The sequence below is a fragment of the Panthera pardus genome, unplaced genomic scaffold (genome assembly GCF_024362965.1).
Source record: "Panthera pardus isolate Hobbes unplaced genomic scaffold, ASM2436296v1 HiC_scaffold_2, whole genome shotgun sequence".
Lineage (NCBI taxonomy): Eukaryota > Metazoa > Chordata > Mammalia > Carnivora > Felidae > Panthera > Panthera pardus.
The window spans coordinates 96,656,939-96,674,267 of record NW_026526765.1 but is presented as its reverse complement, the minus strand read 5'-3'; the positions used below and the strand labels follow the sequence as shown (position 1 = coordinate 96,674,267).

General features: G+C 39.6%; 1 protein-coding gene across 2 annotated transcripts in view; it reads right to left on the bottom strand.

Moving 5' to 3' along the window:
- Nucleotides 1-16,296, bottom strand: part of AP3B1 (adaptor related protein complex 3 subunit beta 1) — a 262,084-nt gene extending 245,788 nt beyond the window's left edge. Inside the window, exon 1 of one of the 2 annotated variants that reach the window (XM_053907254.1) lies at nt 16,004-16,296. In XM_053907254.1, coding sequence (XP_053763229.1) covers nt 16,004-16,131 — 128 coding nt within the window. In that variant the 5' untranslated portion in view covers nt 16,132-16,296. The remainder of the gene's footprint in view (nt 1-16,003) is intronic. The other variant, XM_019462933.2, reaches the window with a different exon arrangement.
- Nucleotides 16,297-17,329: the final 1,033 nt, after the last annotated feature.

Here is a 17,329-nt window from a genome sequence, read left to right as displayed (position 1 = left end):
TACAATGGAGCATTACTCGGCCATCAAAAAGAATGAAATCTTGCCATTTGTAACTACGTGGATGGAACTGGAGGGTATTATGCTAGTGAAATTCGTCAGTGACAGAAAGACAAAAATCGTATGACTTCACTCATAGGAGGACTTTAAGAGACAAAACAGATGAACATAAGGGAAGGGAAACAAAAAGAATATAAAAACAGGGAGGGGGACAAAACAGAAGAGACTCATAAATATGGAGAACGAACTGAGGGCTACGGGAGGGGTTGTGGGAGGGGGGATGGGCTAAATGGGTAAGAGGCACTAAGGAATCTACTCCTGAAATCATTGTTGGACTATATGCTAACTAATTTGGATGTAAACTTAAAAAAAATAAAAAATAAAACAAGTTAAAAAAATTGTCTATGGGGAAAGGAAAAATAAAGAAATTAAAATAAAAGAGTAAGGCTCAAGTCAAAATGCATGGCACAAAGCTCCATATACCTGCTAGTTATACATCACAAATTGTGTTCTAAGTTTTCTAGCAGTCATTGTATAAAGGAAACAATGATATGCACTGATGATAAAAAAATAATAAATTCTTTCTGATACTAAACTCAATACATCCATAGGAAAAAAATCTTCAACCACTGAGTTTACCTACTCCTTTTATCCTTGCTGTTAACATTTGCCAATCCTCTACACAATTAAGACATTTTAGCCACTAGGGATTATTCAGAGTGATTTTAACAACCACTTGGAAGCCCATCCAGTGTCCTTCTTTTAGGAATTTCTAAATTCCTTAGCCTAATCTTCTTTACTGATCTCAGCTCCAGACAACTTTCAGCCATTAACTGACACAGTCAAACCGTAAATCACACCCAAACCTTGTGAATACCTGAAAGTACTCAATCTCTGAAATAGTGAATTAATAAAGCTCTCTGATGATTATCCTATCCTTCTAGGACTCTCACTCAGGTATTCGCACAACACCTATACCTTTAACTCCTTAGACACTCTGGTTCCCTGACCTTCTGTTTTTGTCTTCCTATCAGCCCCCTACTACCCTTTGCTTCTTTCCCACTCCAATTTAGATACCATCTTTAATTACTTCCACATCTTTTTTTTTATCAATATCCTAAATTTCCTTGCTGAACTGTCATTCATAGCACCACCAAGCAAAACTCGATCCCACTACATGAATTGACCATTTTCTTCACATTTATGCAAGGACTGTTGACAGCTGCTGGAGAATAAGATCAGAGTGCTGACAATATAAATGAATGGTATCTAACCTCCACTAGGCAAGCCCTCAATATCATCCAGCCAGCCTTCCCGGTTTTCTGTCAGGACAACCGGCCTTAACCTATTGTCTACAGCAGCTACTTCAGACTTCTCGAACTTTTACCCCTACCACTTCCTCTCCCACTCTCATCAGATGATCCAACCATTTTTCCCCTCTCGTTAACAAAACGCTATACACTTACCCAGACTGCAAATCCAACCTTTCTTCCTTTTCTCTGTTGTATAGTTCTCTCTCTCTTGTTTCCGAACACCATTCTCTATTGCCGCCTTCCAGTCAGCATTTAAACATTCTCAACCCTTCCAACCCTTAAAATAAAAGCTCCTTAGATTCCACGTGTCCCTGCAATTCCATCCTCTCTCCTCCCCTGAAAGCCAAAGATCTTCAGGGAAGTGTATTCCTTTCCTCACTTCTCACCCTTTTGTCAATCCAATGCAACCTGATTTCCCCTAACACTGTTGCCAGTACCACCACCAAGGTCACCAGCCTTATCACTAAATCCAAGAAATATTTTCTCTGACTTTGTTTTACTGGACTAATCACCACAGCAGCTCACACTGCTGACCACTTACATCCTTCCTGAACACTCTCTTTCTTTGATTTCTGTTATAGCAAAACATACATAAGTTCCTTTTCTATCAGGAAAAATGAGAAATGAGCTCCTTCTGTAAGAATAGACGATTTAAAAGTAATAGAATATCTATCCACAAGACTGGAGGTTAAATAAAAAGTTTAAAACAAATACGTTTTTACTCCCTTATAACAATCTATAGTCATTATTCCCAAATCCTTGATATCCACACAGAATTCACCTAGTGTTTATTAACTTCACTTGCTTTTATGTGGCACAAATTAAAGATATTTTATGTCATTTAGGAGTTTTAAATGCTTGTGGATTAGAATTCAAAAAACAATAGTGTGAAGTTTAACAGTAATTTGAAATTTAAAATATAAAGCAGTGGTTAATATGAAAACTAATAATGATTCTAAAATTTTAAGTTGAAAAAGTACACTGTATTAAAAACAAAACTTTAAGAAGTTCAGATGACCTTAATGGTGTTAAAAGAGGAACAGTAATTATGTGCTTGTTATGTGTCAGACGCTGCTGACTGTTTACATGTGTTAAATCTTTTAATCCTCACAATAATTTAGAGAGTGTAGGTACGATTATCCTCATCTCCATCTTACAGATAAGGAAACCGAGGGCACAGAATGGTAAACTAACCTGCCCAAATACCACTTATTAACACTATGACAAGTTTTCATACCAAGACAGAGAAACTGCAGGGTAGATGTCCTTAAGCATTATGCCATACTGCCTCAACAAACCATAATGGACAATTTATCTGCCATATTCCTCCTACAGAGGTGGCTTTCACTCTTTTCCCATACCTTAAACACAATGCAAAAGCTCTGTCTGTATAATCAACTTTGAAGGTTTCCCCAAACTTCATTCTCTCTTTTTGGTCTCCTAGAGGGGCTTCAATTGTCCCATTTCTTTCAATGTTGGCCTTCTCTTCACATACCACACACCTTCCCTTCAATGGCTTCCAAAATCATCTACTGATTGTTGATTCCCAAATCTATCCTAGCCTAGGTATCTCTACCGAACACCACATCCATGTATCTAACTGCTTAATGGATGCCTAACTATTACCTCAAACTCAACAGGTCCAAACTGGAACTCAACACTTTCCCTCCTCACTCCAAGACTGCTCTATCTTCTGTGTTTTTAATACCATTTACATCGCTGACCAATCCAAACACCCAGTGGAGGCAGAGTGACCTTCCTAAAATGCAAATATCACTCTGTTGCTCCTCTACTTAAAAATCCTTTGGAGCCCCTTACCGTGCAAACCACCAGGACAAAGTCCAAATGCCTGAGCATGGTATGTGAGACCCTTCATAATATGGACGCTGATTACCTATCAATCATCTTTTACCAGTTTCACCTCATTTCCACTCCGACTGTGCTCCAGTCACATAGAACTCTTTCTGGTACCCTATATAAGCCTTAAATCCTTGCCTCTAAACCAGCAGCGTCCAACAGAATATCCTATGATAACGGAAATGTTCTTTATCTGCACTATTGAATATAGTAACTGCTAGTGATGTGGCTAGTGTGACTCAGAAACTGCATTTTTAAATTTTAATTAAATATTTACATTTGGGGGTGCCTGGGTGGCTCAGTCGGTTGAGCGTCCGACTTCGGCTCAGGTCATGATCTCACAGCTCGTGAGTTCAAGCCCCGCGTCAGGCTCTGTACTGACAGCTCAGAGCCTGGAGCCTGCTTCGGATTCTGTGTCTCCCTCTCTCTCTGCCCCTAACCCACTCACATTCTGTCTCTGTCTCTCTCAAAAATAAATAAACATTAAAAAAAAAAATATTTACATTTGGCTAGTGGCTACCGTATTCAACAGCACAGCTGTAAACACATGTATATACTATTCCCTCAACCTAATATACACAGGTGTGTGTGGAAAGCCCTGATCATTGCCACCATCTAACATCATCAGTATTGATTCTTTTGTTAGATAATTCCCTTTACTTCTGTGATTAATAATTAATAAGGTCCCACTCTACACAAGACACTATTTAAAACCCGAAGTGGAACTAGCTATATAATTTCACTTGTAAACTGCAGTTGTTCATTTTTCTAAAAGTTTACTGCTTCTTTCAAGATAGTAGCTTAATTACAATTTGTCTTAAAAGGACTAGCCTTTAAGAAATGAACAGACTCCATGTATTAGTAAATGAAAAAAAAATCATAATGCTATATTACACTACAAAAGCATACACCTTTGCTTTTAAAATACAGAGCATGCATATATGCAAAAGAAAAAGGACAAGGAAGATCTGTAATATGTTAATTGATTCTCTTTGGGTGTTGAAATTAGGGTTGTTATTTTTTAGCTAACTTGCAATTGCCAAATTTTCTATAAGGAAAAGAGCTAACAGCCCAGTGATTCTCTCCTCTTTGTTACATCATCAATTTTTCCTCCTGTACATCAGATGGTTCCATCAGAAAACAAGATAAAATAGTTTTTCCCATTAAAAAAAAAAATCCTTTGTCTTAACATCCCCTTCCAGGTACCATTCCATTTTTCTGCTCCCCTTATACTTTAATACATACTAACAGCGATTCTTCTCCTTTCTCTCTTAAACCCACTCCAGTCAGGTTTTCAGTCCTACCTCTGCATCTGAACTGCTTGTCAACATCACCAAAATCTTCCACACGTACAAACTCACTTGTCAGTAATCATGTTACTTGACCCTATTGGTACTGTTTGACACAACTGCTCCAGGAATGCCCCGGGGTTTAGTACTCTGACCTTTTCTCTTTCTCCTCAGTGCCTCGTCCAATCCATGGTATTTACTACCATCTAGAACCTGATGACTCAATATATATCACTACTCTGAATCCTCCCTTAAGCTCCAGATTCATTCATCCAACTGCCTATTTAATATCTCCACCTGGATGTCTAATAAGCATCTCAAACTTTACATGCTCAAGCTCTTGATTCCCCTCCCCTTTAAAAACTTCCTCTTCACACACCTTGATTTTAGTGGACAGCCAACTCCAAACTTATAGCTACTTAGGAAAACAAAACAAAACAAAACAAAACAAAACAAAACAAAACAAAACCCTTGTATCCATCCTTGATACCTTTTTCTGTCATACACCCAAATCATCAGCAAAATCTCACTGGCTCTACCTTCCAATTTAACCCTTTCTCTCTATTACCACCAATCTGATTTAGTCATCATCTTCGCTTGCCTGGATTACTGCATTAGTCTCCCTGCCAGTCTCCCTGCCTTAAATCTGGAGTCTATTCCTAGTTCAGGAGGCAAAGCGATACATTTAAAAGGTGAGCTGGATCACCTCACTTCTCTGTTCAAAACCCTCCAATAGCTTCCCTTCTCAGTCAGTAAAATCGAAGTTCTTACAATGATTTACATGGCCCTTTGCAATCTGGTTCCTTACGTCTCTGACCTCCTCACCTACCGACTTGCCCCCTCCTCTTCTCTCACTCTGCTCCAACCATACTGGCCTGTCTGTTGATCCTCACACAGGTCCAAAATTCTCCTACTTCAGGGCCTGGGCAGTTACAATTTCTTCTGACGTAATACTCTCCCCAAGTGTCACTGCTCACTTGCTTCAGGTCTGGGCTCCATTAACAAATTCTCAAGGACATTTTCCTGACCTTGCTATTTCAAACTCCAACCCAGTCTCCACCCTAACTGTCTGTCCTCTTTCCCTGCTTTATTTCTCGCCACAGCATTCCTTATCACCAAATGACCAACCATACATTGCCCTCTTTGATTGTCTTCCATGAAAGCAGGCGTTCTGCCCATTACTTAATCCCCAGCATCAAAAACAGTGCCTAGCATACTGAAGCCATTAATATATGTTAATTCAATAAATTACTTCTGTAATTTTTTTAAGTTAGTGAATAAACACTGGACACGAACGAGCAGGTTCCAAGTACCCCACAGACTATAATCTTCTTGATGCATGAAATATAGATGGCACACAACAGGCACTTAATAGTTACTGATGAACTTCTAAATGCCCATACTGCTCAAAACCTTCCGATTGCTGCTCCTATGATTCAAAGTTAAATCCAAAGCCCCTACACAATCTGGCCCCCTACCTCTTTGCCCTCATAGTACTAATTTCCCCCTCATCCTTCATGACCAAACTCTTAATCGAGGCTTTAACAAATTTTGAGAAAATCCATTCCTAGAGTAAAGCTGGATAAAGTGTAGCTCAGCCTACTTCCAAAACCCATGATTTTGGAATTGGCATTATTCATGAGTCTCTCCCTTGTCCAGCTGCCATGCCACTGCACTCAGCTGAAAGGTTAAGGCACTGGCCTTCTAATTAGGTCGGTTCCTATCGGCAATACAAACGATCATCCCATCAATAGCAGACATTGACTATAAATTGTTCATTTCTGTATACCTATGAACTTTTTCCAGCTGATATGCTAAATAAGTCTTCCCTAAATACACAAACCAATGAACGTTACTCATAATCATATGAAATAAAGGAAAATCATTTCCTTGATTATTCTACTTTGGGTGCTTCACTTTAAATTCTGAATTTGGACTACGGGCAATTTGTTTTTGTCAGTAGTTCATTTATATACACAAATGCAATACTGTCAAATTATTTCACTATAATACATTTGTCATTCCATGATCATTTGTAACTTTTCATGCAGTAAAAAAAAGAACATTTCAACCAACCATCTGTCTTCTTTTTCTGTTTTGTTTTAATCATTCATTCTAGTAGTATTGCTCTAAATTCTAAATACTTTTTAGAAATAAGGGACGCCTGGCTGGTTCAGTTGGTAAAATGTGCGACTCTTGGTCTTGGGGTCATGAGTTAGAGCCCCACACTGGAAGAAGAACTTAAGAAAAAACAAACAAGGGGCACCTGGGTAGCTCAGTCAACTAAGCATCCTACTCTAGATTTTGGCACAGGTCACGATTTCACAGTTCACAAGTTCGAGCCCCACATCAGGCTCTACACTACGTGTGTAGAGCCTGCTTAGGAGTCTCTTTCTCCCTCTGTCTTTGCCCCTCCTATGCTCGCTCTCTCTCTCTCTCTCTCTCTCTCTCTCTCAAAAATAAATAAATAAATAAAATTAAAAAAAAAAAAAACAAACAGGGGTGCCTGAGTGGCTCAGTCAGTTGAGTGTCAAACTTCAGCCCAGGTCATGATCTCACGGTCCGTGAGTTTGAGCCCCACGTCAGGCTCTGTGCTGACAGCTCAGAGCCTGGAACCTGCTTCGGATTCTGTGTGTCTCTCTCTCTACCCCTCCCCTGCTCATGCTCGCGGTCTCTCTCTCTCTCAAAAATAAACATTAAAAAAAACCTGCCTAGAAATAATGCAATATAACACATCTTGGGAGTTAACTGTAAGGCTTGAAATTTAAATATTCCAGATTTTCTCCCTGGATTTCACCAGATCAGTGATCTTAAAATAACATACTCTGTATCAAAGATGAATATTTCGTGGCTGAATATTTATTTTTTATTTATTTTATTTTATTTTTACATTTATTTATTTTTGAGAGTGTGAGGCAGAGCACGAGAAGAGGAGGGGCAGAGAGACAAGGAGACAGAGAATCTGAAGCAGGCTCCAGGCCCTGAACACAGAGCCCGATGCAGGGCTTGAACCCACGAACCGTTAGATCATGACCTGAGACAAAGTCAAACACTTAACTGACTGAGTGTCTTGAGCCACAGATTGAGCCACACAGGTGACCCTTGGCTGAATATTTATTAAGATATATAGTAAAAGTCAGAACTGACTCTCCCCCAAGAAGAACAATAAAATGGAACACTTTTATAATCTGTTGGAAAATAGGAATCTGCTTACAGGCACTATTTCATCAATTTTCTTGTACAATGTGGTAAAATCTTACTTGATTTGAAGTATATTTCAAGAATTAAATTATAGGAACCCTATGTATCAGCGAAATGACAATTTTTAACTTGAGTAGTTGGTCTTATAAAACTAGCAATCTTATTTATGTGAAGACAAAAACAACTAGCTCATCTAGCTGGGAATGCATTGCAGATACCATTACACAGTTTCTTATTCCATTAACTGCCATCTTGGAACACATGGAATTAACCAAGTCAAAGATCAATAAAACACTGACACTGCCTAGAATTTTACGTGCCCTTTACAAATAAAAAAGGTGAATCCAACTTACACACATAACATGGCAAATATGTTGTTAAAAACAATAATATATTTGGACATATGTCCTTCAAACATAATTGAAGCACAACATCATGCTACAGAAATCATTAGTGGAATCTATTTACATACTTGCAACCCTGGACTTCTGAGCACAAAAGAAAGGAATTAACAATGAGAAGCCTATGCCTCTTCATAATATGCTGACAAACCAGGGCTCCAACACTTGTAGCGTCTCAAACTAAAATGTCTGACATACCAAAATTGCAGCATTTCCATTTTGTTCAGTAAAGTACTGTTTACATAAGTAAAGGCTTAAATATCTTTTGGTTAGAAATATCACACTGAAAAGCTAAGAATTATGCAATTTAACATTAATTATATACTCGTATTATTATTAGTTCACTTTTAGCTTTATCTCACCAACTAAATTCGAATTTGTTTTTCAATGTTTATTCATTTTTGAGAGACAGAAACAGAGCGTGCACAGGGGAGAAGAAGAGAGAAAGGGAGACACAGAATCTGAGGCAGGCTCCAGGCTCCAAGCTGTCAGCATGGAGCCCGACGCATGGCTCAAACCCAGGAACCATGAGATCATGACCTGAGTTGAAGTTGGATGTTTAACCAACTGAGCCACCTAGGCGCCCTAAATTCTAAGTGTCTTCAAAGCAAGATAAAGGTCTTATAATTGTTTTGTATCTTTGTGCTGAAAACACATAAGGATGAACTATACATAAGGAATAATCCCTAATGTGCAAATAACTGGCTTGTATTCTTCAAATGTGCTGAAGTAGCAAAAGACAAAGGTTAAGGAACTATTTTGAAGAGTGGAAGAGAGACAAAAAATTTCTGATTGTGGGGCACATGGGTGGCTCAGTAGGTTAAGTGTCCAACTCTTGATTTCGGTTCAGGTCATGATCTCAAGTTTGTGGGATCAAGGCCCACGCTGGGCTCTGTGCTGAAAGTGTGGAGCATGCTTAGGATTAGGTCTCTCCCCTTCTCTCTCTGCCCCTCCCCCACTCATGCTCGCTCACATTCTCTCTCTCAAAATAATTAAAACACCTCCATGACGTTTCCAAGTCAATTAGCCCTAACACAGTAAAGATTCAAGTAATGCCATAAAGAAAATGGCTGTTCTGGAACTATATACAATTAATTTCAGGGTGATGCAATAACACATCAATAATGTACAATACAATAAGGATACCAGACCAGATTTCCTTCTCTATATGGTCCAATGAATCAGTCATGCTTTATTTTTTTTAACTACACTAATCACAGAAACAATAAATATTAGAATCTGAATCATCCAATTGAGTAAAGGATGTGAAAATATTTATTAAGAAAAACTGTAAGATAAACACTTTGCTCACAAATTATTCTTTCACATAAACTATATCATCTAATAGTATGTATGTGAAATAGAGATTCTTTTATACAATATTCAACAAATATTTGTTGAGTAACTACATAACCGAAAAATACAGGGTGACTTAATGAGATACAATTATTAGTGAGAAATACTAGGACAAGTGAAAACAAAGTACAGCAAGCTTTGAACAACTGGAACTATAAAAAAGCATTAGGGGCACCTGGGTAGCTCAGTCAACTGAGCATCTGACTCTTGATTTCAGCTCAGGTCATGATCCCAGGGTTGTGGAATCAAGCCCCACATCAGGCTCCATACAGAGCATGGAGCCTGCTTGAGATTTTCTGTCTCTCTCTGCCCCTCTCCCCTGCTCGTGCACTCTCGCTCTCTCAAATAAAAATAAAAAAGGTTTTTAAAGCATTAAATGAAAAAATAATAAAAATATGATATAATCCCTAATTAAAATTCAATAATATAAATAAAAAATGGAAACAGTCACACAAAAAGGTTTAGAACATTGTATGAGACACAATGACTCTTTGATGTATGTCCCAAATAATAAGTTACTATTATTACAGCACTGACATCTGGGACTGGTTTATCTTTATTTTTAATAAAGTACACTCAAGAACATCCCTATAAAAAGGTTACTTTCGTTCAGCTGCACTTCCATATGCCTTTTTGAACGAGAGAACAAGTGACAGAGATAAGGTTAGATTTGCTGTAATTACACAGAAACCACAGACCCATGTAATCTTCCTAGGGGACGCCACTAAGAAACACTGATATGAAGGATTAAAATGTTATATATAATCTTCAAGACTGATGTTGTAAAACTGACAATAAATAAAACTTAAGTTAAAAAAATAAGCTAGGCTTTATTCACGCAGTACAAATACAATGATGCGGTACTGACTACGATGTATCACAGGACATAGTATGACTACAGGAATGCACGGCAGCCTGTTTGGGGTCTAAATCATCTCTGTGAATCTAAACAAATGAAAAACCCACCCCCATTTCAACAAACTTAAAAATGCTGTTTTTTAGTGTGTATGAGGGGGTACTGCATTGCTAAGTTACTAGTTACTAAGGTTCTCTCTTATTATTAAACCCAATGGTCTCTTTTCAGGCTTCATTCTATTTATCTTCACTATGTAACTCCTAACATAGGTGACCCCTTCCTCTTATTAACTTTCCCCTTAGCTCTGCCACCCCCAGTTTTGTTTTTTTGTTTGTTTGTTTGCTTGTTCTTTTAATTTTTTTTTTTAACATTTATTTATTTTTGAGACAGAGAGAGACAGAGCATGAACGGGGGAGGGGCAGAGAGAGAGGGAGACACAGAATCGGAAGCAGGCTCCAGGCTCTGAGCCCATCAGCCCAGAGCCCGACGCGGGGCTCAAACTCACGGACCGCGAGATCGTGACCTGAGCCGAAGTCGGACGCTCAACCGACTGAGCCACCCAGGCGCCCCGTTTGCTTGTTCTTTTAAACCTTCCTCTGGTTTCCCACCCGTCAGAGCATGGTCTCTTTCCCTAGTTCCAACCTTAAATGTTGGTATTCCCTCAGTCTATGTCTAAAATGCCTTCTTTTCTAAACAAGAGAAGTTCTCTGGCAGGAGCAGGGGTGATGGGGGAGTCGTTCGCCCATTCCCAAGCTTAATTCCTGCCTACAGCTCATAAATATCTATGTCTCATCTGAACATGCACGTTTTTTTGCAACTCTCCTGGTTTCTACATACTTTGCTTGAGGAACTCCCACTTTCCTCCACCTGGCAAAAAAACTTCTTAGGCTTTAAGAACTAAAATGTCACCACCTCAGTGCAGCTTCCACTAGCTGTTCCAAATAGTGTTAATTAATATTCTAGTTTAGAAATCACTTTCAATTCTACCATCTTATGAGAACCTCACAAAATAGGCAAGTATCAACACCTTTCTAGAAAAGAGGACACTGAAGTTTCAAGAGATGAAGCAGGGGCACCTGGGTGGCTCAGGTGGGTTAAGTGTGGGACTCTTGATTTCAGGTCAGGTCACACAATCTTACAGTTCGTGAATTTGAGCCCCACATTGGGCTCCGTGCTGTGTGGAGCCTGCTTGGGATTCTCTCTCCCTCTCTCTCTGCCCCTCCCCTGCTCATGCTCTCTTTCTCAAAACAATAAATAAACTTAAAAAAAAAAAAAAAATGAAGAGATCAAGCAAAGTGAACAAGGAAACGTTACTCCAAGCAGAAAACAGGAACTTAAACCCAGTTCTCACTCCAGGTCCAATGCTCTTTCTAATACACCATGATACTCCCAAAGAAGATTCAGAAATTCAGTAGTTTTACCATTGTTAAGAAAAATACGTCTCCTGTTTCTTTCTAGAAATTGTTTAATCTAGAAATAAAATTATTAAAATTATTTTTTAAGTTTATTTATTTATTTCGGGGAGAAGGGGCAGAGAGAGATGGAGAGAGAATCCCAAGCAGGATCCGCACTGTCACCACAGAGCCCCGATACGGGGCTCAAACGCACAAACCATGAGATCATGACCTGAGCTAAAACCAAGAGTCAGACAATTGACTACTAAGCCACCCAGGCAGCCCAAAAAATTATTTTTAATTGTACACACACAGCCAAACTGGCTAAGATAAAAGAAGAACTTCTTTAAGATAAAGCAGGAAAATAATTTAGGAAAAAAACTAAGAGCAATAAAAGTTTACAACAATCCCAAAAGAAAGAAATACAGAAAGAAAAAAAAAACTTTACATTTTAAATGGAAAAACTGAACATCTTGAAACCAATAATCTACTATACAGTCTTGATTAACCAATAAATGACGTACAGGATCTGCTTTTATAAAATGATCTAAAAGTCCACAATTCAGGTTTTTTTTAAAGGAAAAAAGGCACACACAAAAAATTGATAAATAAGATTAAATTCAGAAAACAAAAATCTCAGTAATTCTGTCACTAGGAAGTGACAGGCATCCCTGAGGTGGTTAGTGAAGGATCAAAGGACACATAAAGCTTTAAGACAAGAGGCCAAAGAACAGATTAGAAGAAGTGGGAGAGGTGGAAATCAACATTTTGCTGCCATTGCAGTAAAGAATGGCTCAGGAGATTCATCAGTGGTAGCTGTATCTAGGAGACGGTGGATTTAATAAGGAGCAAGACATGTGCACATCTCAAAGTATCCCCCCATAGAAAGACTACTGGAGAAAAAAAATAGAGGACAACGTTTTTACACTCTGCCTCCAGATCCAAGTCTGAGAAAGCCACATCACTATGGGAGTTTTCTAGCCAGAGGTACATAACACGAATCTAAACATGAGGAAACACCAACAAATCCAAAGTGATTAACATGCTGTAAAATAACTGGCTTGTATTCTTCAAATGTGCCAAAGTAGTGAAAGACAAAGCTTAAGGAACTATTTCAGATTTAAAGGAGATTAAAAGAGATACAACAACTAAATGAAGTGCATGATCCTGGATTGGATCCAGGATCCAATCATGCTGTACTAGATAGAAAAAAAATACTAAAAAAAAAAAAAAAAAAATTTATTTACTGAGACAAATGACAACACTCAATTACAGAGTACAGAATGTACTGATATTAAATTTCCTCAATATAAAAATATTGTCCTTAAAAAAATGAAAAATGTAAAAAAATCATTGTTCTTAAATACATACCAAGGTATTAAGAGTAAAGAGACAGAATGTATACAACCTATTTTTCAATGGATCAAAAACCAAAATATTAATGTATATGTGTGTATGTATGTGAGAAAGAGAAAAATAAAGCAATGTAGCAAAAAAAATTTTTAAGTGATGACTCTACACAAACGGTAGGTCTTGGTTCTATTCTTGTAATTTTTTTGTAAATCTGAAATTATTTCAACCATCAAAAATTAGAGCAGAGTTGGCAGGTGAATGGATGGAGAGAGTCAAAAGGGATAACTTCCAGGTATGTAATAAGTTGGTCATGGGATGCACTGTAAGCTTGGTGACTACAGTCAATAACACTGTATTGCATATTTAAAAGTTACTGAAAATAAATCTTAAAAGTTCTCATCACAAGGAAAAAAGAAAACTGTAACTATGTATAGTGACTGACGTTAACTAGACCTATTGTGGTGATCATTTCTGAATATATACAAATACTGAATCATGAAGTTATATACCTGAAACTAATATCATGTTACATGTCAAGAATACCTCAGTTAAAAAAAAAAAAAAAGGAGGGGAGGAATAGGATAAGCTTTAAGTTTTTTTACTTAAATTTTGTCATTTGGTTGGGAAAAAAGTCAAAAAATATCACCATTTTAAACAAGAATGTAGGCTGAAGAGAGATTAAAGGAACACTTCCAGAACAGGGGTCTCCTTGCTCATATACAATCCCACTAGGTTTGCAGTTCAATTACCAAAATGTTTCTAATTCCTGGAAACTTCAAGGTAATACATGGTCTACGGCTACTTTTCGAAGTTTTAAACTTTTAATAAGTTGTATGCATTCTCTAATAAAAGCACCATAAATGTCATCAAGTGTTAAGTAGTATATAAAGAACTTGAGAGAATGGGCTCTGAGATTAGGCCTGTGTTCAAATTCAGAGTGTAGTGTTCAAGCTCTGTGATCTCGGACAAGTTTTAACCACTTGCGCTCCAATTTCCTCATCTGCAAAATGGAATCAGTCAAATATCTGGAAACAAGCCACTGAACTACTAAGGAGGACTGAATAAGATAAATGTAAAACAGTGTGCACAAAAGCACAAGCACTCAATAAATATTAGCTATTTTTACTTTTTCTTCAATGTTTATTTTTGAGAGAGACAGAGACAGAGTGTGAGCAGGGGAGGGGCAGAGAGAAAGGGAGACACGGAATCTGCAGCAGGCTCCAGGCTCGGAGCTGTCCGCACAGAGCCCGACGAAAGGCTAGAACTCATCAACCTAGACCATGACCTGAGTCAAGTTGGACGAGTAACCGACTGAGCCACCCAGGCGCCCCTTAGCTATTTTTACTTTAAATCCAACCCGCTTGGTCACCTCAACAGCACTGGTCACAGTCAAAGCCATACATGGTTGTCCAAACCAGGCCCAAATCTGACAAAATAGGAAGTCAGAAGCTCTAAGAGAAAAACATCTTAGATGTTAACAAACCATAAAAGTAAGTTAATCGTAAGCAAATCACATGCAAAGAACACTGAGGCTGACTTACAGGGTAATTCACCAGCTGAACATTTTGCTAACAGAAGTGTGCAACTGCAACAAGCTCCCCATTAGAACAATCCATCATTCTAAATGCACTGAATGAAAAATGAAGAGAAATTATCTTACCTGAGAACAAGGGGAAAAAAACTGTACTCCACATGCTGTATATAAGATTTCAGTCAGCTTAATACAGTCGAAATGTAAACCCAATTTCAACTACTAGCAACCTTCCAGACTGCCTGTTCTTGTTAGTAAAAATTGAAATTTAAATTATACTGTTCTGACATCTACAAGGCCATCAGCACAGCTACTTTAGCTTAATTTAGCATGAATCTAGTGACAGCCTATTATGTGACCATAGTCTAGTACTGAGACATTAAAAATAAGAGAAATGTAAAAATGATTACAAGAAAATTTAAAGTTACCAGAATTCTGTAAGTTTAAAATCCCTCCCACCAAAAAGTTTGGGGGTGTTTTCTTTCCATTTTTCGGTGGTACTCATTTTTCCTTTTACAAAACTAAATGCACATTGTTTAGTATTTGTCTTTAAAATTCACATTGTTTGGGCGCCTGGGTGGCTCAATGAGTTAAGTATCTGATTTGGACTCGGGTCATGATCTCAGGGTTCGTGGGTTGGAGCCCCTGCGTCGGGCTCTGTGCTGACAGCTCAGAGCCTGGAGCCTGCTTTGGATTCTGTGACACCCCCTCTCTCTTCCCCTCTCCCGCTCATGCTGTCTCTCTGTGTCACTCAAACATAAGTATTTTAAAAAATTAAAAATAAATAATAAACAAACTCAAACTCATTATTAATTTGTAAAACCTAAAGATTTGTTCACAGTCATACTTTTCTCTACTTATATGCTTATTACTTTGGTATTGCGGTTTTTTTCCCTTGTAATGCAAAGGATATTGTCCAAAAACATGAATGTTCGTATAAAATTGTCCATTCATAAAGCGCCTAAAACACCTACCTCCACGCTCCTACACTCCAGAGTGAGAGAAGAGTTTCCCACACGCAACAAGCACTCTAACGCGTCCTCTCAACTCCTCAAACACCTTTTTCACAATAACGCCCAATTCTCCCAAATTTGATCCAGCAAATATTAAGTAAGCTAGAAGTGTTTGTTCAAAAATCAGATTCCGGTGCCCCAGACCAGACCAACTTAATGAGAGTCTTGGGGATGAGACCTGAAGCTCTCCAAACGGTTCTTTCCTCGCTAAAGTTTGAAAACGACGAGGGACCCCTACACACACTCCAAACTCTCCCCCACAACTCCCACCACTCCCAACTGACTCAACCCCACCCACCAGCGGGAAACGCTACCGCCCGGCTCCCGTGCGGTCTCAGAACGCCCCCACCTTTCTTGGGGTCCAATCCCAAACCCGTAGCCCGCTCCTCCGGGGTCCCCAGCTCCTCATTCCCAGCCCCACACCCCAAACCTTCTTCCTCACTTCTTCAGATCGCTGCTAAAGAGGCCAAAGGCGCCGGAGGGGGAAATGGTCGAGGTCGCCTCCTGACCCAGCTCCGTCGCCTCCCCTCCGCCGGACTGCTCACTGTAAGCGAAGCTGTTGCTGGACATTGCTGCGGTGCTGGCTGGGGTCGGGTTGGTCCTGCCGGGGCTTCTCCCCGAAGAGCTCCTGTCCCGAGGACGCGGAACAAAACTAGTTCTCGAGCGGAGGGGCGCTAGCTAGCGCTTCCGGACTCGTCACGGCTCCCTTAGACGACCTGGCGGCCCACCCCCTGCGCATGCCCAGTGTGCAGGCAGGCCGGAGCCCACCCCTCCCAGGCCTTGACTGGATTTGCCTTCTCCGGGTTTTTGAGGTGGTTGAGTGGCTCGGTCCCAGGCGGTGCGGAAGGGAGTCGGTGGGCGGAACCAGAAGGGCCTCCCGGCTTTTAAAGTTTTTCGGAGAGAAATACCCATTGTATCGAATTTGATCCCTTAAGGAGGTTTCCCCACCCGGGACACTTTTACTTGATTCCTTTAGTAAACCAATAGCTTTCAGATTTCTTCTGAAATGCCATTTAACACACCTGATCAAGTGTCCTAAATGTAAGACGATCGCTTTTCCTTTCGTGGGCTGGTTTCTGCTCCACTTCCTCCTGCCAGCATTGCCTTACTTTCACAGCCGTCCCACGCAAGCCCTTTCCCTAAAGACTGTGCCTTTGAGAATCCATTGAGAAGGGTTCGTTCCAGTGAAAGGTTTGAACGAAAATCCAGGGCCAGCAATTCCCAGGGGCTAAAGGAGCGCTTCCTACTGGCCTCTGACCACCAAAAATAAAATCAAATAGAGCCACCTCGGGCGCCAGGTGTACTGTATTATCTGGACACGTCTTTACTTCTTGCTTTCCCACTGTCAGCACTCTCTAACATCTGCTAGGGAGCTAACGCTGAATGTTGCCTGGCCTCAGAGTAGCACTTGGTAAAGACTCTTGCTGGCATAAGGTCCCCCAGGATGCCAGCTCAGAGAGGTTTCAGAGCCTTCCCTACCTTTCCCTATTCTTTCCCCCTCTAAGTTAGCCTTAAGACCCAAAGGCCAGAAACAGTTAGGATCTAGTGAAACACAAATTGGGGCCCAGCCCCTCTAGGAGGAGGGTGGAGCCTGTTCAAGGATCAACTCCTCAAAAGGCCACGCAGAAAATAATGAAATACCACTGCACACCTGCTAAAATAAAACCTGGAAGACTTAAAAACTCTAAATGTGACAGATAGGAACTCTCACTCATCACTCGCAGGAATGCAAAGTGGTACAACCATTTGGAAGATACTTTGTCAGTTT